Source organism: Phyllobates terribilis, unplaced genomic scaffold (genome assembly GCF_046119375.1).
Source record: "Phyllobates terribilis strain yellow unplaced genomic scaffold, ASM4611937v1 Scaffold_2__4_contigs__length_985480577, whole genome shotgun sequence".
Taxonomy (NCBI): domain Eukaryota; kingdom Metazoa; phylum Chordata; class Amphibia; order Anura; family Dendrobatidae; genus Phyllobates; species Phyllobates terribilis.
Window position 1 is genome coordinate 50,552,683 of NW_027362762.1, and position 22,598 is coordinate 50,575,280.

General features: G+C 51.4%; 1 protein-coding gene across 2 annotated transcripts in view; it reads right to left on the minus strand.

Moving 5' to 3' along the window:
• Positions 1-370: 370 nt before the first annotated feature.
• Positions 371-22,598, minus strand: part of KCTD14 (potassium channel tetramerization domain containing 14) — a 32,414-nt gene continuing 10,186 nt past the window's right edge. Inside the window, exons 1-2 of one of the 2 annotated variants that reach the window (XM_073661684.1) lie at positions 3,259-3,427; positions 371-1,074 (exon numbers count right to left, since the gene is read on the minus strand). In XM_073661684.1, the coding sequence (XP_073517785.1) occupies positions 403-1,074; positions 3,259-3,315 (729 nt within the window). In that variant the 5' untranslated portion in view covers positions 3,316-3,427 and the 3' untranslated portion in view covers positions 371-402. Of the gene's footprint in view, positions 1,075-3,258; positions 3,428-22,598 lie in introns of those variants that run through there. The other variant, XM_073661685.1, reaches the window with a different exon arrangement.

Sequence of the window (22,598 nt, forward strand, 5' to 3'; positions counted from 1 at the left end):
CCGGGAGCTCTAAGCATTGCAGGGAGCCCATTGAATTAAATAGGCTTTCTGTGTAATACATGGACAGATCCACCAGAGCGAGACACTTTCCACAATGTAGGTACTATTCTTTAACTACTTCCTAGAGTACATCAAACAATGAAAATACTGTTCCCAGAGTAAAAGGAAACAGATCCAGTCACCACTAGGGGGACCTCACTGCATTTGGATTCATTGAGACCCCATCGAAGCTGTAAGTCTATATGCAGTGAGCTCCCCCTAGTGGCTGATGAAAGCACTCCTTACAATAAGCAGGGGAATATCAGTGCTGGATCCCCTCCCACGAGGAGCACCAAAACACAAGATGCTGTTGGCAATGTAGTACAAAGTGTTCAGTGCTAGACATTTTATTGTATTTTTTTTTTACCACCATGTAAATACAAACTTATATAAAAAGTCATAGGATTTAAATCTGAACCCTTTATCGGCCATGTGGGACGAGTACGATACTTTGTAGCCTTTGTCCTCAATGTCCGCCCTGATACAATCAAGCAGGTCAGAGATTCCCGGAGACGCCTTCCAAGGTCCAAACTTAACCACGGACTCCTTGTCAGTGTCGAGAGCATTGAGAACGTCCAGACACTTGGACGCGTCGTCTTCAGTCCTCACGATGCAAACGAGGACATTGGAGAATCGTGAGGCCACCACCTCCGCCCTGGCGATGCGGATCATCACCTCGATGTTCTCGCTGTAGTTGGGTACCCGGGCAAGGAACTGTTTCCTTCCAACTTGTTCCCCAAAGATTTGTGGGGTCTCTTCCAACTTCTTTACCAATGATTCGATTTCGTAGAATAAGGCCTCCTTGTAGACTTCATGGATGTATTCAGTGGGCACCTGACCAGAGCGAAGATAATCCAGGATGTAGCGGAAATATTTACCCTCCCTGTCAATAAAGTACCGACCCTCAACATCTGTGCGGAGCTTAGGCAGCCCATTAAACATCTCAAATAGCTTAGACTCTTGATGCTTCTTCAGTGTCCCGACAGTCGTCGTGTAGATATCACCCCCGATATTCAGCTGCACAACGGGCGACATCTGCAGAAGACAAGGAGAACGTTACACAAGACAAAGACTCATAATTGATCATCTTCTGCTCTATAACTACTATAATACTGCCCCTATGTACAAGAATATAACTACTATAATACTGCCCCCTATGTACAAGAATATAACTACTATAGTACTGCCCCCTATGTACAAGAATATAACTACTATAATACTGCTCCCTATGTACAAGAATATAACTACTATAATACTGCTCCTATGTACAAGAATATAACTGCTATAATACTGCCCCCTATGTACAAGAATATAACTACTATAGTACTGCCCCCTATGTACAAGAATATAACTACTATAATGCTGCTCCTATGTACAAGAATATAACTACTATAATACTGCCCCCTATGTACAAGAATATAACTACTATAGTACTGCCCCCTATGTACAAGAATATAACTACTATAATACTGCCCCTATGTACAAGAATATAACTACTATAATACTGCTCCTATGCACAAGAATATAACTACTATAATACTGCCCCCTATGTACAAGAATATAACTACTATAATACTGCTCCTATGTACAAGAATATAACTACTATAATACTGCCCCCTATGTACAAGAATATAACTACTATAATACTGCCCCCTATGTACAAGAATATAACTACTATAATACTGCCCCCTATGTACAAGAATATAACTACTATAATACTGCCCCCTATGTACAAGAATATAACTACTATAATACTGCCCCCTATGTACAAGAATATAACTACTGTAATACTGCTCCTATGTACAAGAATATAGACACTATATTAATCATAACTTATTCCAGCACAGCCACTTATCAGACTGGCAATATAATGTACTGTAGTCTGTGCGATTATAAATTCTGGCATATGATATCGGTGAGTAATCATCAGTCTCTTATCTCGGTTCTACAGTTTCACCTGCATCTAAAATAAGATTAATCCCTAAAGCAGTTTCTGCCTGTGATTACAATTAGCTATAGAAGTAGAGGCGTCGCCGCTGATCTCTGTTGGTGGAGGGGGGCAGTGATGCCGCTGATCTCCGTCGACAATATAGGGGTGTAATAATATAATACTACAGGAGATTTGTCCCCTGGGAAATTGTCTGTCATGCATGACCTGTGTGCAGATGTGGGTGGTCCTGTTGTGAGGGGTCAATTACCTGTGTCCCCCACCATATCCTTTTACACTAATGGCAGCAGGTGATGTGGGGCTCATAGGACAACTACTCCCCCCGGGACATCAGACTGATCTGTCAGCGCACAACTTTCCCTTCTGTAAAAAGTTTTCCACTCTCACGGCCGGCAGTGAATGGATCAGCGCCTCATTACACACAACCGACAGGAAAAGCAAACAGAATAGTGAGAAAGTGAAGTCAGGGGAAAATCACACCGTGGTGCTCTGCATGTACAGGGTATACAGCATTACAGAACATACAGTGGCCAAATACAGCCCATATAATACCGCCATACCACGAGAATGTCACAGCGCCTTTCAGCCTGAAGCCAGTTATAGTACCATACTGCCATATACAGCAATGTACAATGTATACAGTGTGCAGAATACCGCCATACACTGCATATAGTACACCATCATAGTGAACATATAACCCTGAGGCTTACAACAATACCGTACACAGCAGGCACAATACTGCCACATACAGCTTGTGTAATAGAGCATTACAGAAGATAATAGTGTCTCAGTACACAGCAATGCCCCATAATAACGCCATACAACGCTGAACACTAATACTTCCATAATGCCACCATACAGCAGCTACATGACTGACACATGGCCCAAATAATATTACTGCATAGACAAATACCCAGCGCCATACAGTGCCCAAATACACCTGCAGTGATGGCACCCATACTGGGGGCACAGGTCAGAAGAAGGGGTGGGGGGCTCCGCAGGATTGCGGCTCTCATGGTTTTCCATAATCCCCCCTTATACAGTTTCCTTGGGGTGGAGGATTATTATACAGAGGAGCATATGGAGACTAAGAAAACGTTTGGGGACTACAACTCCCAGCAGTTCTAGGATGCGACACACGAGTCCAGTCTGCAGGCAGCGCGGCCGCCCCCCAGAGTCCTGCATGCTGGGGGTTGTGGCTCTGCCGGCGCTGCACACTCATCACTACCCCTGCTGTGTCTGCTGGGAGTTGTAGTGCTACGGATACTCACACCCTGCAGGGGGCTGGTGACCTGCTTGCCCGCGCTCTTGTGCTCGATGACGCTCATGTCGGCAGCGCTGTGGCCCCCGGAGTGAGGAGGTCTGGGGCCCGCGGGAGCTTTATCCCAGGAGCCCCTCCTCCCCGCGTGACAGGTGGACGAGGGGCGGGGCCGGAAGCGTGACGTCACCACACACCTCTGCAGACACCTGTGCTGGAGGCGAATATAGTGCACAGTGTATACAGGGTGTATATACAGCTAGTGCACAGTATATATGATGTTCTGCAGTGTATATATAGTGCACAGTGTATACATGGTGTATATACAGCTAGTGCACAGTATATATGATGTTCTGCAGTGTATATATAGTGCACAGTGTATACATGGTGTATATACAGCTAGTGCACAGTATATATGATGTTCTGCAGTGTATATATAGTGCACGGTGTATACAGGGTGTATATACAGCTAGTGCACAGTATATATAGTCACGGTGTATATACAGCTAGTGCACAGTATATCTGATGTTCTGCAGTGTATATATAGTGCACGGTGTATACAGGGTGTATATACAGCTAGTGCACAGTATATCTGATGTTCTGCAGTGTATATATATTGCACGGTGTATACAGGGTTTATATACAGCTAGTGCACAGTATATATAGTCACGGTGTATACAGGGTGTATATACAGCTAGTGCACAGTATATCTGATGTTCTGCAGTGTGTATATATAGTGCACGGTGTATACAGGGTGTATATACAGCAAGTGCACAGGATATCTGATGTTCTGCAGTGTATATATAGTGCACTGTGTATATACAGCTAGTGCACAGTATATATGATGTTCTGCAGTGTATATATAGTGCACAGTGTATACAGGGTGTATATACAGCTAGTGCACAGGATATATGATGTTCTGCAGTGTATATATAGTGCACGGTGTATATACAGCTAGTGCACAGTATATATGATGTTCTGCAGTGTATATATAGTGCACAGTGTATACAGGGTGTATATACAGCTAGTGCACAGTATATATGATGTTCTGCAGTGTATATATAGTGCACAGTGTATACAGGGTGTATATACAGCTAGTGCACAGTGTATACAGGGTGTATATACAGCATATATGATGTTCTGCAGTGTATATATAGTGCACGGTGTATACGATGTTCTGCAGTGTATATATAGTGCACAGTGTATACGATGTTCTGCAGTGTATATATAGTGCACAGTGTATACGATGTTCTGCAGTGTATATATAGTGCACAGTGTATACAGGGTGTATCTTCAGCTAGTGCACGGGATATATGATGTTCTGCAGTGTATATATAGTGCACGGTGTATACAGGGTGTATATACAGCTAGTGCACAGTATATAGTATTTATGATGCTCTGCAGTGTATACTAGTGAGTGAGTGAGCGCGTCATACATCGGTGACCTAGTCTCCCAGTTCGCAGTGTACAGGGGCAGCGGCTCCGCAGCGTATACAGCTAGTGCGTGCGTGATACATCTGTGACCTAGTCTCCCAGTGCACAGTATATATGCGGCTCCGCTGCGTACAGGGGCAGCGGCTCCGCAGCGTAAAGGGGCAGCGGCTCCGCAGCGTATACAGCTAGTGCGTGCGTGATACATCTGTGACCTAGTCTCCCAGTGCACAGTATATATGCGGCTCCGCTGCGTACAGGGGCAGCGGCTCCGCAGCGTAAAGGGGCAGCGGCTCCGCAGCGTACAGGGGCAGCGGCTCCGCAGCGTACAGGGGCAGCGGCTCCGCAGCGTATACAGCTAGTGCGTGCGTGATACATCTGTGACCTAGTCTCCCAGTGCACAGTATATATGCGGCTCCGCAGCGTACAGGGGCAGCGGCTCCGCAGCGTATACAGCTAGTGCGTGCGTGATACATCTGTGACCTAGTCTCCCAGTGCACAGTATATATGCGGCTCCGCAGCGTACAGGGGCAGCGGCTCTGTGCCCAGCTCTATCAGTCACTCACCTTCTTAGTCTCAGACTATAGTTACTGAGCTCAGATTCGGCGGGAACCTTTTTGTCTCCTGCTAATTCAAGACCAGCTGGGCCAAATGTGAGGAGGAGGAGGAGGAGGAGAGCTGGTGCCAATAATAATCATCTGAGGGGTCAGTATTTTACCTCAGTATTTGTAAGCCAAAACCAGGAGTGGGTGATAAATACAGAAGTGGTGACGTGTTTCTATTATACTTTTCCTCTCATGTTTTCAATCCTGTTTTTTTTTTTACAAATACTGAGGTAAAATACTGACCAAATACTGAAGGTGTGAACATGGTCTTAGTGAGCAGCAGACTGCAGAAGTTTCCGCTTATTTTACTCTCCGCTCCTTTCCCTTGGTGTTGGTCCTATGTGGCAGCCATTGTTGCTGGGCCTGTGGGGTGCTGTGTCCTGCAGCTGTGGGGGGCTCTGCTGTGCATCCTGGTGCAGGGGGGCTCCCACATTGCTTCCCCTCCTGAGGCAGTGTCATGGTGCTGCACCTGTCAGATTAGGGCCCATTAAGTGTTTTGGCATTACGGCAGCGATCCTACTGTCTGACCAAAATATCAACCCAGAACCTCGTCTTCTGCTTTGCACATTTTTGCTGCCGCTGCAGATGAATGTAGAATATTTGGGTGTGAGGTCCACGTCTTTTCCCAGTCATGTTGTAGTTTTCGTGGCTTCACCCACGTGGTCTCCAGCCCAATCTCTGGCTATCATTGTATTAAAGATAAAAGCCGGACTCCTCGCTGGAGAGACAGACCTCCATTCCCTTCTTGCTCTGCACCATGACAGCCTGTGAGAGCGGTGGTGTCAGGTCAGTGGATTCCTGTAGCCGGACGTCCGGCTTGTAGCCCAGTGTGGTGCAGACGCTGTGTGACGTCTGATTTCACTTGCAGCACAGAATGGATCAGTCATGGTACCAGCAGTGCGGCCATTTCTCAAAAAGTGTCCCAGGAGCTGTTTTCCTACCCGACATCACCAGGCCACATGTTGCTGATGTTATTGTGAGCCGCCGGTATGGTCTAAACCTGCTCCATGGCTGCAGCGTCCCCGGACTCAGGGTCGGACTGGGGTGTCTGGGGCCCACAGGGAGAACTGACTCTAGGGGCCCACCTACAGCCATATGCAAATATCTGTTATCCGCTATCCCTGTTATAGTGGAGCATTGACTGGCGGCTCCTGCACATCTACTGTGCGACACTAACTGGGATGTACAATTACGGTAGTTTGCATTAAAGGGCTTCTTTGGTTAAAACAAGTTATCACCGATCCATGGGATCCACAGGATCGGTGATCACTTATTGATCGTTTGGGTCCGAACATTGGAAAACGCGCCTATCAGAAGAATGGGGAAGTTTCATCCCTGACAGGACACTTATCCCCATTTTAAAATGCAGCTTCCAAAAAAGAGCAGCGCTCACAGTCACTGAGGGAATGACTGGATGAGTGGTCGCATCTCACAAGCCGCTCCAGTCTAATGGGGAGAAAAGCTTCACATTCTGCCGATTGTGTCCCAGCAGTCAGACCCCCACCAATCAATATCATCACTGATCCTGTGGAGAGGTGATTACTTGTTTTCACCAGAGAACCCCTGTAAGTGCATCTCTGCCGCTCTGGTCCAAGTATTTAATCTCTAAGGCCACGGCCCCACTATCAATATTTGGTCAGTAATTTTTCTCAGGAGTGGGAGCCAAAACCAGGAGAGGAACAATCAGAGAAAAGGTATAATAGAAACAAGTCACCAATTCTGCATTTATCACCCACTCCTGGTTTTGGCAGCTACTCCTGAGAAAAAATACTGACCAAATACTGATGGTGGGGCTGTGGCCTAATGGAAAAAAATCTTTTCCTAGTTAATATCAGCAAGAACAAAATGACTGCCATACACAACACAGTCCACTATATCAACACCAATAATACCACATACAAAAGAGACAAATATCGCCACACCATGACTAGATCACATATTACCACCACATAGTGACCGAATAATACTACATACAAGGAACAAATACGGCCACACCATGACCAGACCACATATTACCACCCCAAAGTGACCAAATACTACAATACTGATCATGAATACAAACCACAATACTAACAACACTGTTATTACCACCAGTGACATTATACACAGGAGCTCTGTATATAGTGTCAGTGTACAGGTAATACAGGGATCACCAGTGACATTATACACAGGATGTAACGGGTCTGGGAGGCGGAACCTCTGAGCTACTATACAAGGGGGCGGTCCTTGTAAGGGAGCGGGTGGCGACCAGGCAGGCAGTCACAGCAGGTGACCGGGACAGTCTCTAGAAGAACGGGCAGGAGGTCACGGCAAGTGACCGGGGCAGTCTCTGGATAAACGGGCGGATGGTCACGGCAAGTGACCGGGGCAGTCTCTAGAAGAACGGGCAGGAGGTCACGGCAAGTGACCGGGGCAGTCTCTGGATAAACGGGCAGATGGTCACGGTAAGTGACCGGGGCAGTCTCTGGGTGAACGGGCAGATGGTCACGGCAAGTGACCGGGGCAGTCTCTGGGTGAACGGGCAGATGGTCACGGCAAGTGACCGGGGCAGTCTCTGGGTAAAGGGTTGGTACGACCTGTGGCGGCTGATGGTAGACGTGAGCTCCCAGGTGAGCAGGCGAGAGTCTCTGGATAAACGGGTGGTCACAGCATGTGACGGCGGAGCCTCCAGGAAGACCAACAGACAGGCGGCAGATGAGCGCTCCCAGGTGAGCGGGCAGAAGTCTCTGGACAGGCGGGTGGTCACAGCACGTGACGGCAGAGCCTCCAGGTAGGCTAGCAGACAGGCAGCAGATGAGCGCTCCCAGGTGAGCGGGCAGGAGTCACTGGACAGGCAGGTGGTCACAGCACGTGACGGCAGAGCCTCCAGGTAGGCTAGCAGGCAGGTAGCAGGAGTGCGCTCCCAGGTGAGCGGGCAAGCTGGTCCATAGACAGACTGACAGGAGTAGTAAGGCAGACCGTCGGACCTCAGGCTAGCAGGCAGGTAGCAGGAAATCAGGCAGGAATTAGACAGCAGACTGGCAGGAATCTGGCAGGTATCTGGCAGGTAACTGGCAACGGGACCTGAGGGCTGAAGCAGAGTAGTGAACAGTGCTACAACATTGCTCGGGCACCTCCATTTTGGAGGAGGTGCCTTTTATATGGGAGGTCCTCCGGCAATTGGCCGGGGACTCCTTAGGACGGCGCGCGCGGTCCCTTTAAGAGAGGGGGAGCGCGCGCGCGCGCGCCCTAAGCACACTGCCGGGGAAGGAGCGCGTGCTGGAAGCAGCGGGGAGAGCAGCGCTGGAGGACGCCGCGCCAGGAGCGGGGAGGTGAGAGGGACGGCGTCTCTGCCTAGAACGGGACAGAGACGCCGATGCTACAGTACCCCCCCCTTTAGGCCCCCTCTTTTTTTGGCCAGAAAGAAATTTCTCAAGGAGAAGCGGGGCGTTGATGTTCCCCTGGGTTCCCAAGTTCTCTCCTCAGGACCAAACCCCCTCCAATCTACCAGAAAAAAGGTCTTTCCTCTTACCCTCTTGGAGGTCAGAATACTCTCTACCTCAAAGACGTCATCAGCGGAAACCGGAGCAGGAGGGGCACCTGGATTATTGGAAAAAGAGTTAAAGACAACGGGTTTGAGGAGAGACACATGGAAGGAGTTAGGAATCCGTAAGGTGGCCGGGAGTTTCAGTTTGTAGGCCACCGGATTTATTTGCCTGAGGATTTCGAATGGGCCGATGAAGCGAGGACCTAACTTGTAGGAGGGTATCTTGAGCCGCACATGTTTGGAGGAGAGCCAAACCTTGTCTCCCGGACGGAATTGAGGCGGATCCAGACGTCTCTTATCAGCATATCTCTTCATCCGCTCGGAGGACAGAAGAAGTGCGGATCTAGTACTTTCCCAAATGGTAGAAAACTCGCTGACAAGAGACTGCGCGGCAGGGTTGTCCACAGAGGCGGAGACGGGAAACGGAATCCGGGGGTGCTGGCCAAAGACAACAAAGAACGGGGATTTGGAAGAGGACTCGCTCTCGTGGTTATTGTAAGAGAACTCGGCCCAAGGGAGGAGGTCCACCCAATCAGAATGGTGGGCATTAACAAAGTGCCGGAGATAGCTGGTAAGGATCTGATTGATCCGCTCCACTTGACCATTGGACTGAGGGTGGTAAGCGGAGGAGAAGTCCAGGGTGACGTCCAGCAGTTTACATGTGGCTCTCCAGAAGCGCGAGGTGAACTGAACTCCTCGATCCGACACGATGTGGAGGGGTAGGCCATGAAGACGGAAGATATGGCGGATAAAGTCCTTAGCCAGCTCAGGTGCAGATGGAAGACCAGGCAGGGGAATGAAGTGGGCCATTTTAGAAAAGTGGTCAGCGACCACCCAAATGACAGTACACCCGGCAGAGACAGGAAGATCGGTAATGAAGTCCATAGCGATGTGTTGCCACGGGGCAACAGGTATGGGAAGCGGCAGGAGATGACCAGCTGGTAAGTGTCTGGGAACCTTGTTGCGGCCACAAGATGAACATGCAGAGACGAAGTCTACCACATCCTTACGCAGGGTAGACCACCAGTAATGCCGGGAAATGAGTAGGAAGGTCTTTTTTTGGCCGGCATGGCCAGCAAGTTTAGAAGAATGACCCCAGTGAAGAACCTTCTCACGGTCAGGAGGCGCCACGAACGTCTTGCTGGGTGGAAGACGAGTCAAATCCAGGGGGGCCACATTCATCACCTTGGAGGGGTCGATAATGTGCATAGGCTCCTCCTCTTGGTCGGAGGACAGGAAGGATCGGGACAAGGCATCAGCTTTGACATTCTTGTCCGCCGGGCGGAAATGAAGGATGAAATCGAAGCGGGCAAAAAACAAAGACCACCGGGCCTGACGTGGATTAAGTCTCTGGGCATTTTGGAGATATGCCAGGTTTTTGTGATCCGTGTAGATGATCACCGGGTATAGAGCCCCTTCAAGCAGGTAACGCCACTCCTCCAGCGCCAATTTAATGGCTAACAGTTCTCGGTCTCCAATGGAGTAATTGCGCTCAGAGGAGGAGAAGATTTTAGAGAAGAAGCCGCAGGTTACCATTCTCCCGGAAGAAGACTTTTGGGTGAGCACCGCTCCGGCTCCAGAGGAGGAAGCATCAACTTCCAGGTAGAACTGTTTGTTGCAGTCCGGACGGTGCAGCACAGGGGCAGAGGAGAAGGCTTGCTTCAGGGAAAGGAAGGCCTCCTCAGCTTCGGGTGGCCATACCTTGGGATTTGCCCCCTACGGGTGAGCGCAGATATGGGCGCAGTCCGAGACGAGAAGTGAGGAATGAAGAGACGATAGTAATTAGCGAAGCCCAGGAATCGCTGTATCGCCTTCAAGCCCTCCGGCCGGGGCCACTTTAGGACAGCAGAGAGCTTCTCGGGATCCATTCGCAAACCCGTCTGGGAGATAACGTAGCCCAGAAATGGAAGAGAGGTCTGCTCAAAAAGGCACTTCTCGTATTTAGCATAGAGGTGGTTCTGCCTGAGCCTCAGCAGGACCTGACGAACATCCCTCCGGTGTGAGGGAAGATCCGGAGAGAAGACCAAGATATCGTCCAGGTATACCACCACGCAGGAGTAAAGAAGGTCACGGAAGATGTCGTTGACCAGTTCTTGGAAGACGGCGGGAGCATTGCAGAGACCGAAGGGCATCACACGGTACTCATAGTGTCCGTCACGGGTATTAAATGCCGTTTTCCACTCGTCTCCCTGACGGATACGGACCAGGTTATACGCTCCACGTAGATCCAGCTTGGAAAAGATCCTGGCGCCTTTAAGGCGATCAAATAACTCGGAGATGAGCGGAAGGGGGTATTTATTTTTAACCGTGATCTGATTGAGTCCTCTATAGTCAATACAGGGGCGTAGCGAGCCATCTTTTTTTTTGACAAAGAAGAATCCGGCTCCAGCCGGGGAAGTAGACTTCCGGATGAATCCCCTGGCCAGATTCTCCTCTATATACTCAGACATGGCCCGGGTTTCGGCCGCAGACAACGGATAAATACGCCCACGGGGTGGAGTGGCGCCAGGAACCAGGTCAATCGGGCAATCATATGGCCTATGAGGTGGCAATGTCTCTGCTTCCTTCTTACCAAAGACGTCAGCATAGGTCCAGTAAGGAGCCGGAAGACCGGGTAAGTTAGCTGGGGTAGGTGGAGGACGAACCGGACGAACCGGAACCAGGCAGGTCTTATGGCAGTCCGGCCCCCACCGGAGTACTTCACCGGAATGCCAGTTCAACACGGGTTCGTGTGTTTGGAGCCAAGGTAGACCTAGCAATAGGGAGTGGGAGAGTCCGGGCAACACATGGAAGGAGATTACCTCAGAGTGCAGCATTCCCACCTGCAGGGTTATGGGTTCCGTGGCGAGCAGGATGGTCACCGGAAGGAGTCTTCCATCCACTGAGGCGACTGACAAGGGTTCAGCCAGAGACTTGGTGGGAATACGGTATTTCTCAACCAGGGACTGGGAGATGAGGTTTCCAGCGGATCCAGAATCCAGGTGGGCTAGTTCAAAGTGACGGGTCTCTCCCCAGGAGATAGATACAGACAAGGTCAGGGTTGGAGAGGATTTATTTTTGTCTAGGGCGACCTCTCCGAGCGGTCCTAGACACTGGAGTTTCCCGGCCTCTCCGGGCAGGAACGAATCAAGTGCTCCTTACTGCCACAATAGAAGCAGCTCCCCTCGGCTCGGCGAGACTCCTGGCGAGATTTGACCATCTTGGTCTGGTCGACCTGCATGGGCTCGGGTGAGTGTGCCCGGGGAGTGACAGAAGAGGAGATAGGTTTCTGGAAAGTAGGAGCTAGGCGGGGAAACCTTCTCTCTCGGGTGGTCTCTTTGGTGCGTTCTTGAAACCGGATGTCAATCCGGGTAGCCAACGACACCAGGTCATCCAGGGTGGTAGGAATATCCCGACCGGCGAGCTCATCTTTAATCCGACCGGAAAGGCCCTCCCAGAAGACGGACACCAGGGCCTCATTATCCCAGGCAAGCTCAGAAGCGAGGGTGCGGAACCGTATGGCATATTGGCCCACGGTGAGACTCCCTTGACGGAGACGTAGCAAAGAGGAGGCAGATGAGGTTTTTCGTCCCGGTTCATCGAAGACTCTCCGGAAAGCAATGAGGAAAGACGACAGGTCGGACACCAGGGGATCCCCTCTCTCCCACAGGGGGTTAAGCCATGCCAGTGCCTCCCCAGTGAGATGGGACATGATGAATGCCACTTTGGCCCGGTCGGAGATAAACTGGTGAGTCAAGAGTTCAAAGTGCAGGGTGCACTGGTTTATGAAGCCCCGAGCTTGAGCGGGGTCCCCTCCGAAGCGAGGAGGTGCAGACAGCCGGGGTCCGAGACAGGATGCCATGGTATTGGTGGGCAACGGTGCTGCCGGGGCGCGAGTCGTGACACTAGCGGTGGTTGCTGGTGGAGCAGACAGTGTGTCCAGGCGGGAGTTGACATTCTGCAGGTGGTTCAGGATGGACTCCTGCTGGGATCTCTGACGGGAGAGTTCATGGTATAGGTCAGAGAGCGAGGGAGCTTGGGTGCCACCGGGTTCCATGGCCCGAGCAAACTGTAACGGGTCTGGGAGGCGGAACCTCTGAGCTACTATAGAAGGGGGCGGTCCTTGTAAGGGAGCGGGTGGCGACCAGGCAGGCAGTCACAGCAGGTGACCGGGACAGTCTCTAGAAGAACGGGCAGGAGGTCACGGCAAGTGACCGGGGCAGTCTCTGGATAAACGGGCAGATGGTCACGGCAAGTGACCGGGGCAGTCTCTAGAAGAACGGGCAGGAGGTCACGGCAAGTGACCGGGGCAGTCTCTGGATAAACGGGCAGATGGTCACGGCAAGTGACCGGGGCAGTCTCTGGGTGAACGGGCAGATGGTCACGGCAAGTGACCGGGGCAGTCTCTGGGTGAACGGGCAGATGGTCACGGCAAGTGACCGGGGCAGTCTCTGGGTAAAGGGTTGGTACGACCTGTGGCGGCTGATGGTAGACGTGAGCTCCCAGGTGAGCAGGCGAGAGTCTCTGGATAAACGGGTGGTCACAGCATGTGACGGCGGAGCCTCCAGGAAGACCAACAGACAGGCGGCAGATGAGCGCTCCCAGGTGAGCGGGCAGAAGTCTCTGGACAGGCGGGTGGTCACAGCACGTGACGGCAGAGCCTCCAGGTAGGCTAGCAGACAGGCAGCAGATGAGCGCTCCCAGGTGAGCGGGCAGGAGTCACTGGACAGGCAGGTGGTCACAGCACGTGACGGCAGAGCCTCCAGGTAGGCTAGCAGGCAGGTAGCAGGAGTGCGCTCCCAGGTGAGCGGGCAAGCTGGTCCATAGACAGACTGACAGGAGTAGTAAGGCAGACCGTCGGACCTCAGGCTAGCAGGCAGGTAGCAGGAAATCAGGCAGGAATTAGACAGCAGACTGGCAGGAATCTGGCAGGTATCTGGCAGGTAACTGGCAACGGGACCTGAGGGCTGAAGCAGAGTAGTGAACAGTGCTACAACATTGCTCGGGCACCTCCATTTTGGAGGAGGTGCCTTTTATATGGGAGGTCCTCCGGCAATTGGCCGGGGACTCCTTAGGACGGCGTGCGCGGTCCCTTTAAGAGAGGGGGAGCGCGCGCGCGCCCTAAGCACACTGCCGGGGAAGGAGCGCGTGCCGGAAGCAGCGGGGAGAGCAGCGCTGGAGGACGCCGCGCCAGGAGCGGGGAGGTGAGAGGGACGGCGTCTCTGCCTAGAACGGGGCAGAGACGCCGATGCTACACAGGAGCTCTGTATATAGTGTCAGTGTACAGGTAATACAGGGATCACCAGTGACATTATACACAGGAGCTCTGTATATAGTGTACAGTGTACAGGTAATACAGTGACCACCAGTGACATTATACACTGGAGCTCAGTATATAGTGTCAGTGTACAGGTAATACAGGGTTCACCAGTGACATTATACACAGGAGCTCTGTATAGAGTGTCAGTGTACAGGTAATACAGTGATCACCAGTGACATTATACACTGGAGCTCTGTATTTAGTGTACAGGTATTACAGTGGTCACCAGTGACATTATACACAGGAGTTCTGTATATAGTGTACAGGTAATACAGTGGTCACCAGTGACATTATACACAGGAGCTCTGTACATAGTGTATAGTGCACAGGTAATACAGTGGTCACCAGTGACATTATACACAGGAGCTCTGTATATAGTGTACAGATAATACAGTGGTCACCAGTGACATTATACACAGGAGCTCTGTATATAGTGTACAGGTAATACAGTGGTCACCAGTGACATTATACACAGGAGCTCTGTATATATTGCACAGGTAATACAGTGGTCACAAGTGACATTATACACAGAAGCTCTGTATATAGTGTATACATAATATAGTGATCACCAGTGACATACACAGGAGTTCTGTATATACTATATACACACGTGGTCAGAATTGTTGGTACCCCTCGTTTAATGAAAGAAAAACCCACAATGGTCACAGAAATAACTTGAATCTGACAAAAGTAATAATAAATTAAAAATCTATGAAAATGAACAAATGAAAGTCAGACATTGCTTTTCTGCTTCCACTGAATTTAAAAAAAAAATTAAACTCATGAAATCGGCCTGGACAGAAATGATGGTACCGCTGAAAATAATGTGACAAAAGGGACATGTTAAATAAAGTTGTGTCCACTAATTAGCATCACAGGTGTCTACAATCTTGTGATCAGTCAGTGGGCCTGTATATAGGGCTACAGATACTCACTGTGCTATATATAGGGCTGCAGATACTCACTGTGCCTGTATATAGGGCTACAGATACTCACTGTGCCTGTATATAGGGTTACAGATACTCACTGTGCCTGTATATAGGGTTACAGATACTCACTGTGCCTGTATATAGGGTTACAGATACTCACTGTGCCTGTATATAGGGTTACAGATACTCACTGTGCTTGTATATAGGGCTACAGATACTCACTGTGCCTGTATATAGGGTTACAGATACTCACTGTGCCTGTATATAGGGTTACAGATATTCACTGTGCCTGTATATAGGGTTACAGATACTCACTGTGCTTGTATATAGGGCTACAGATACTCACTGTGCCTGTATATAGGGTTACAGATACTCACTGTGCCTGTATATAGGGTTACAGATACTCACTGTGCTTGTATATAGGGTTACAGATACTCACTGTGCCTGTATATAGGGTTACAGATACTCACTGTGCTTGTATATAGGGCTACAGATACTCACTGTGCCTGTATATAGGGTTACAGATACTCACTGTGCCTGTATATAGGGCTACAGATACTCACTGTGCCTGTATATAGGGTTACAGATACTCACTGTGCCTGTATATAGGGTTACAGATATTCACTGTGCCTGTATATAGGGTTACAGATACTCACTGTGCTTGTATATAGGGCTACAGATACTCACTGTGCTTGTATATAGGGCTACAGATACTCACTGTGCTGTTTGGTGACATGGTGTGTACCACACTCAACATGGACCAGAAGAAGCAAAGGAAAGAGCTGTCTCAGGAGATTAGAAAGAAAATTATAGAAAAGCATGTTAAAAGGTAAAGGTTATAAGACCATCTCCAAGCAGCTTGATGTTTCTGTGACTACAGGTGCACATATTATTCAGAAATTTAAGATCCATGGGACTGTAGCCAACCTCCCTGGACGTGGGTGCAGGAGGAAAATTGATGACAAATCAAAGAGACGGATAATATGAATGGTAACAAAAGAGCCCAGAATAACTTCTAAAGAGATTAAAGGTGAACTTCAAGCTCAAGGAACATCAGTGTCAGATCGTACTATCCACCGTTGTTTGATCCAAAGTGAACTTCATGTAAGACGACCAAGGAGAACACCATTGTTGAAAAAAAAAATAGTAAAAAAGCCAGACTGGAATTTGCCAAACTACATGTTGACAAGCCACAAAGCTTCTGGGAGAATGTACTATGGACAGATGAGACAAAAATTGAAGTTTTTGGCAAGGCACATCAGCTCTATGTTCACAGATGGAAAAATGAAGCATATCAAGAAAAGAACACTGTCCCTACTGTGAAACATGGTGGAGGCTCTGTTATGTTCTGGGGCTGCTTTGCTGCACCTGGCACAGGGTGTCTTGAATCTGTGCAGGGTACAATGAAATCTCAAGACTATCAAGGGATTCTAGAGAGAAATGTGCTGCCCAGTGTCAGAAAGCTTGGTCTCAGTCGCAGGTCATGGGTCTTGCAACAGGATAATGACCCAAAACACACAGCTAAAAACACCCAAGAATGGCTAAGAGGAAAACATTGGACTATTCTGAAGTGGCTTCTATGAGCCCTGACCTAAATCCTATGGAGCATCTTTGGAAAGAGCTGAAACATGGCGTCTGGAAAAGGCAACCTTCAAACACGAGACAACTGGAGCAGTTTGCTCATGAGGAGTGGGCCAAAATACCTGTCGAGAGATGCAGAAGTCTCATTGACAGTTACAGGAATCGTTTGATTGCAGCGATCGCCTCAAAAGGTTCAACAAAATATTAAGTTAAGAAGAAGAACCATCATTTCTCTCCAGGCCGATTTCATGAGGTTAATTTTTTTTTAAATTCTGTGGAAGCAGAAAATCAATGTCTGACCTTCATTTGTTCATTTTCAAAAATTTGTAATTTATCAGATTGAAGTTATTTCTGTGACCATTGTGGGTTTTTCTTTCATTAAACGAGGAGTACCAACAATTTTGACTACGTGTGTAGTGTAAGTGTACATGTAACACACTGACTCACCAGTGACGTCTCTAGGTGAAGTCCTTCATCTTCGCTTTTCTTCTTCATCTGGCACAGACAGCCATCACTTCTTCCAGCCAGGAATCATCTCTGCAGAAAATAACACACAGTTATTAATAACTGATCTCTTCTAGAGAATATTCCCACTTCCCCCCCCCGACCTCTACACTACACCAGTTGAAGAAAAAAAGCAACATAGTGCCGTCCTGCACAGTAACAGGACCCCTCTTTTGTCCCATCCCATGGAAAACAATTTCCTAAAAAGTAAATTATATTACAGAAGTAATAATGTAATAATAATTGGAATCTAAAGTAATAATGTTCCCCACTGGTCACCATAAACTAATAAAGTATGTTCCTCAATCTGGCTCCCAAACAGTAATTAAGTCCCTTTTGTAGCCAGGCACCCCCATATGTCCCTTCTGGCCACCATTTGTCTAGTGTGACCCCTCCATATATTTATCCTAGCACATGTGTATCGAGCCTGCCCCCTCCCATATACCCATCCTAGCCCCCCCATGTGCCAGTCTGCCCCCCCACATATCCATCCTTGCCTCCATGTTTCCAGCCTGCGCCCCCATATGTCCCCCCCATATATCCTCCATGTGTCCAGCCTGCCCTCTACATATTCATCCTGGCCTCCATGTGTCCAGCCTCTCCCCTCATATATCCATACTGCCCTTACCCCCTGCATATATCCATCCTGACACCCCCCATATATCCAGCGTGCCCCTCCATATATTTATGCTAGCCCATGTGTATCGAGCCCGCCCCCCCCACATATTCATCCTAGCCCCCCATGTGTCCAGCCTGTCCCCCCCATATATCCATCCTGGCCTCCATGTGTTCAGCCTGCCCCCCCTCCCCCATATATCCATCCTGGCCTCCATAAGTCCAGCTTGCCCCCCCCCATATATCCATCCTGGCCTCCATATATCCATCTTGCCCCCCCATATATCCATCCTGCCCCCCCCATATATCCATCCTGCCCCCCATATATCCACCCTGGCCTCCATGTGTCCAGCCTGCCCCCATATACCCATCCTGCCCACCCCCCTTTGCCTGGGTCCACCTTGGTTCCCCCTTGTGTGTCCTGCCAGGGCTCCCCCTTGTGTGTCCAGCCAGGGCTCCCCTCCCTTGTGTGTCCAGCCAAGGCTCCCCCCCTTGCGTGTCCAGCCAGGGCCCCCCCCCTTGCGTGTCCAGCCAGGGTTCCCCCCTCGTGTGTCCAGCTTGGCCCCCCCTCGTGTGTCCAGCTGGGCCCCCCCTCGTGTGTCCGTCCAGCTGGGCCCCCCCCTCGTGTGTCCGTCCAGCTGGGCCCCCCCTCGTGTGTCCGTCCAGCTGGGCCCCCCCTCGTGTGTCCGTCCAGCTGGGCCCCCCCTCGTGTGTCCGTCCAGCTGGGCCCCCCTTGTGTGTCCATCCAGCTGGGCCCCCCTTGTGTGTCCATCCAGCTGGGCCCCCCCTTGTGTGTCTGTCCAGCTGGGCCCCCCTTGTGTGTCTGTCCAGCTGGGCCCCTCTTGTGTGTCTGTCCAGCTGGGCCCCCCCTTGTGTGTCTGTCCAGCTGGGCCCCCCCTTGTGTGTCTGTCCAGCTGGGCCCCCCCTTGTGTGTCTGTCCAGCTGGGCCCCCCCTTGTGTGTCTGTCCAGCTGGGCCCCCCTTGTGTGTCTGTCCAGCTGGGCCCCCCTTGTGTGTCTGTCCAGCTGGGCCCCCCCTTGTGTGTCTGTCCAGCTGGGACCCCCCTTGTGTGTCTGTCCAGCTGGGCCCCCCCTTGTGTGTCTGTCCAGCTGGGCCCCCCCTTGTGTGTCTGTCCAGCTGGGCCCCCCCTTGTGTGTCTGTCCAGCTGGGCCCCCCCTTGTGTGTCTGTCCAGCTGGGCCCCCCCTTGTGTGTCTGTCCAGCTGGGCCCCCCCTTGTGTGTCTGTCCAGCTGGGCCCCCCCTTGTGTGTCCGTCCAGCTGGGCCCCCCCCCTTGTGTGTCTGTCCAGCTGGGCCCCCCCCTTGTGTGTCTGTCCAGCTGGGCCCCCCCCTTGTGTGTCTGTCCAGCTGGGCCCCCCTTGTGTGTCTGTCCAGCTGGGCCCCCCCTTGTGTGTCCGTCCAGCTGGGCCCCCCCTTGTGTGTCCGTCCAGCTGGGCCCCCCCTTGTGTGTCCGTCCAGCTGGGCCCCCCCTTGTGTGTCCGTACAGCTGGGCCCCCCTTGTGTGTCTGTCCAGCTGGGCCCCCCCTTGTGTGTCTGTCCAGCTGGGCCCCCCCTTGTGTGTCTGTCCAGCTGGGCCCCCCCTTGTGTGTCTGTCCAGCTGGGCCCCCCCCTTGTGTGTCTGTCCAGCTGGGCCCCCCCTTGTGTGTCTGTCCAGCTGGGCCCCCCCTTGTGTGTCTGTCCAGCTGGGCCCCCCCTTGTGTGTCTGTCCAGCTGGGCCCCCCCTTGTGTGTCCGTCCAGCTGGGCCCCCCCCTTGTGTGTCTGTCCAGCTGGGCCCCCCTTGTGTGTCTGTCCAGCTGGGCCCCCCTTGTGTGTCTGTCCAGCTGGGCCCCCCCTTGTGTGTCTGTCCAGCTGGGCCCCCCCTTGTGTGTCTGTCCAGCTGGGCCCCCCCTTGTGTGTCTGTCCAGCTGGGCCCCCCCTTGTGTGTCTGTCCAGCTGGGCCCCCCCTTGTGTGTCTGTCCAGCTGGGCCCCCCCTTGTGTGTCTGTCCAGCTGGGCCCCCCCTTGTGTGTCTGTCCAGCTGGGCCCCCCCTTGTGTGTCTGTCCAGCTGGGCCCCCCCTTGTGTGTCTGTCCAGCTGGGCCCCCCCTTGTGTGTCTGTCCAGCTGGGCCCCCCCTTGTGTGTCTGTCCAGCTGGGCCCCCCCTTGTGTGTCCGTCCAGCTGGGCCCCCCTTGTGTGTCTGTCCAGCTGGGCCCCCCCTTGTGTGTCTGTCCAGCTGGGCCCCCCCTTGTGTGTCTGTCCAGCTGGGCCCCCCCTTGTGTGTCTGTCCAGCTGGGCCCCCCTTGTGTGTCTGTCCAGCTGGGCCCCCCTTGTGTGTCTGTCCAGCTGGGCCCCCCTTGTGTGTCTGTCCAGCTGGGCCCCCCTTGTGTGTCTGTCCAACTTGGCCCCCCATTGTGTGTCTGTCCAGCTGGGCCCCCCTTGTGTGTCTGTCCAGCTGGGCCCCCCCTTGTGTGTCTGTCCAGCTGGGCCCCCCCTTGTGTGTCTGTCCAGCTGGGCCCCCCCTTGTGTGTCTGTCCAGCTGGGCCCCCCCTTGTGTGTCTGTCCAGCTGGGCCCCCCCCTTGTGTGTCTGTCCAGCTGGGCCCCCCCTTGTGTGTCTGTCCAACTTGGCCCCCCCTTGTGTGTCTGTCCAGCTGGGCCCCCCCTTGTGTGTCTGTCCAACTTGGCCCCCCCTTGTGTGTCTGTCCAGCTGGGCCCCCCCTTGTGTGTCTGTCCAACTTGGCCCCCCCTTGTGTGTCTGTCCAGCTGGGCCCCCCCTTGTGTGTCTGTCCAACTTGGCCCCCCCTTGTGTGTCTGTCCAGCTGGGCCCCCCTTGTGTGTCTGTCCAACTTGGCCCCCCTTGTGTGTCTGTCCAGCTGGGCCCCCCCCTTGTGGGTCTGTCCAGCTGGGCCCCCCCTTGTGTGTCCTGCTGGCCCCCGCCTTGTGTGTCCAGACCATTACACACACACACACACACACCTCTTACCTTCCTGCGATCCCGTGCGGTGTCCTCCTTCTCCTGAGTTGCGCGCCTCCTTCACAGCAGGCGCATGACGATGACGTCATACGCCGGCCGGCGAAGGGAGACACGCAGCTTCAGCTGCTTCACTGGGACGTGCGCCGCGGTGGTTCAGGTAGTGAACGCTGCGTGCGCGCGTCCCTGCATACACTGTGCCTGCGCTTTTAAAGGGCCCGTGCCCCTTAAAACCGCAGGATTTTTTTTTGTTCTCTTCTTCCCCCTCTACTCTGCAGCATCCCGCCAGCCCAGACCGACCCTGCCCGGACTTGTATCCATAGAGCACATCTGGACGTCACTGGTCGGTGATTACACAGGAGCTGCCAGCAGAGGATCTTGATGATTTTCCCAAGTGCAGACTCTTCCTCAGATGACCATTAATGACCTCAGTGATGGCAGCCGAGGCTGGAGGTGCCAGGATTTCTCCACGAGGCTCAGACTCCAGGCTGAATACGGTAAGTCACAGGTTTTGAATATTTTGTTTCTGTTTTGTTTCTTTTTTTTCCCCATCATTTCCAGATAATTAACAAGTCTCCATCCTGTGATTTCCAGAATTCCACCACTTTTTCTTCTTGGTGTTGCAATTTCAGTCTTTAGGAATGTATATACAGATTATACCAGCTGTACATATATAATTATATAGAGGAGATGCCCAGGTTATACCGGCTGTGCACATATAATTATATACAGGAGATGCCCAGGTTATACCGGCTGTGCACATATAATTATATACAGGAGATGCCCAGGTTATACCGGCTGTGCACATATAATTATATACAGGAGATGCCCAGGTTATACCGGCTGTGCATATATAATTATATACAGGAGATGCCCAGGTTATACCAGCTGTACATATGTAATTATATACAGGAGATGCCCAGGTTATACCAGCTGTACATATATCATTATATACAGGAGATGCCCAGGTTATACCGGCTGTGCACATATAATTATATACAGGAGATGCCCAGGTTATACCGGCTGTGCACATATAATTATATACAGGAGATGCCCAGGTCATACTGGCTGTGCATATATAATTATATACAGAAAATACCCAGGTCATACCGGATGAACATATATAATTAAATACATAAGATACCTATGTTATACCAGCTGTACATATATAATTATATATAGGACATGCCCAGGTTATACCAGCTGTACTTATTATTATAGCACCATTTATTCCATGGCGCTTTACATGTGAAGACGGGTATACATAATAAAAACAATTACAATAATCTTCAACAAAACGAGTCAGCGACTGATCCAGGAGGAGCGAGGACCGTGTCCGCGAGGGCTCACAATCTACAAGGGATGGGTGGGGATACAGTAGATGAGGGCAGAGCTGGTCGTGCAGCAGTATGGTGGAGTGGTGGTTACTGCAGGTTGTAGGCTTGTAGGAAGAGGTGGGTCTTCAGGTTTCTTTTGAAGGTTTCCACGGTCGGCGAGAGTCTGATGTGTTGGGGTAGAGAGTTCCAGAGTAGGGGGGAAGCACGGGAGAAATCTTGTATGCGATTGTGGGAAGAGGAGATAAGAGGGGAGTAGAGAAGGAGATCTTGTGAGGATCGGAGGTTGCTTGTGGGTATGTAACGGGAGACTAGGTCAGAGATATATGGAGGAGACAGGTTGTGGATGGCTTTGTATGCCATGGTTAGGGTTTTGAACTGGAGTCTCTGGGTAATGGGGAGCCAGTGAAGGGATTGACAGAGAGGAGAGGCCGGGGAATAGCAGGGGGACTGGTGGATCAGTCGAGCAGCAGAGTTTAGGATAGATTGGAGGGGTGCAAGAGTGTTGGAAGGGAGGCCACAGAGCAGGAGGTTGCAGTAGTCGAGGCGGGAGATGATGAGGGC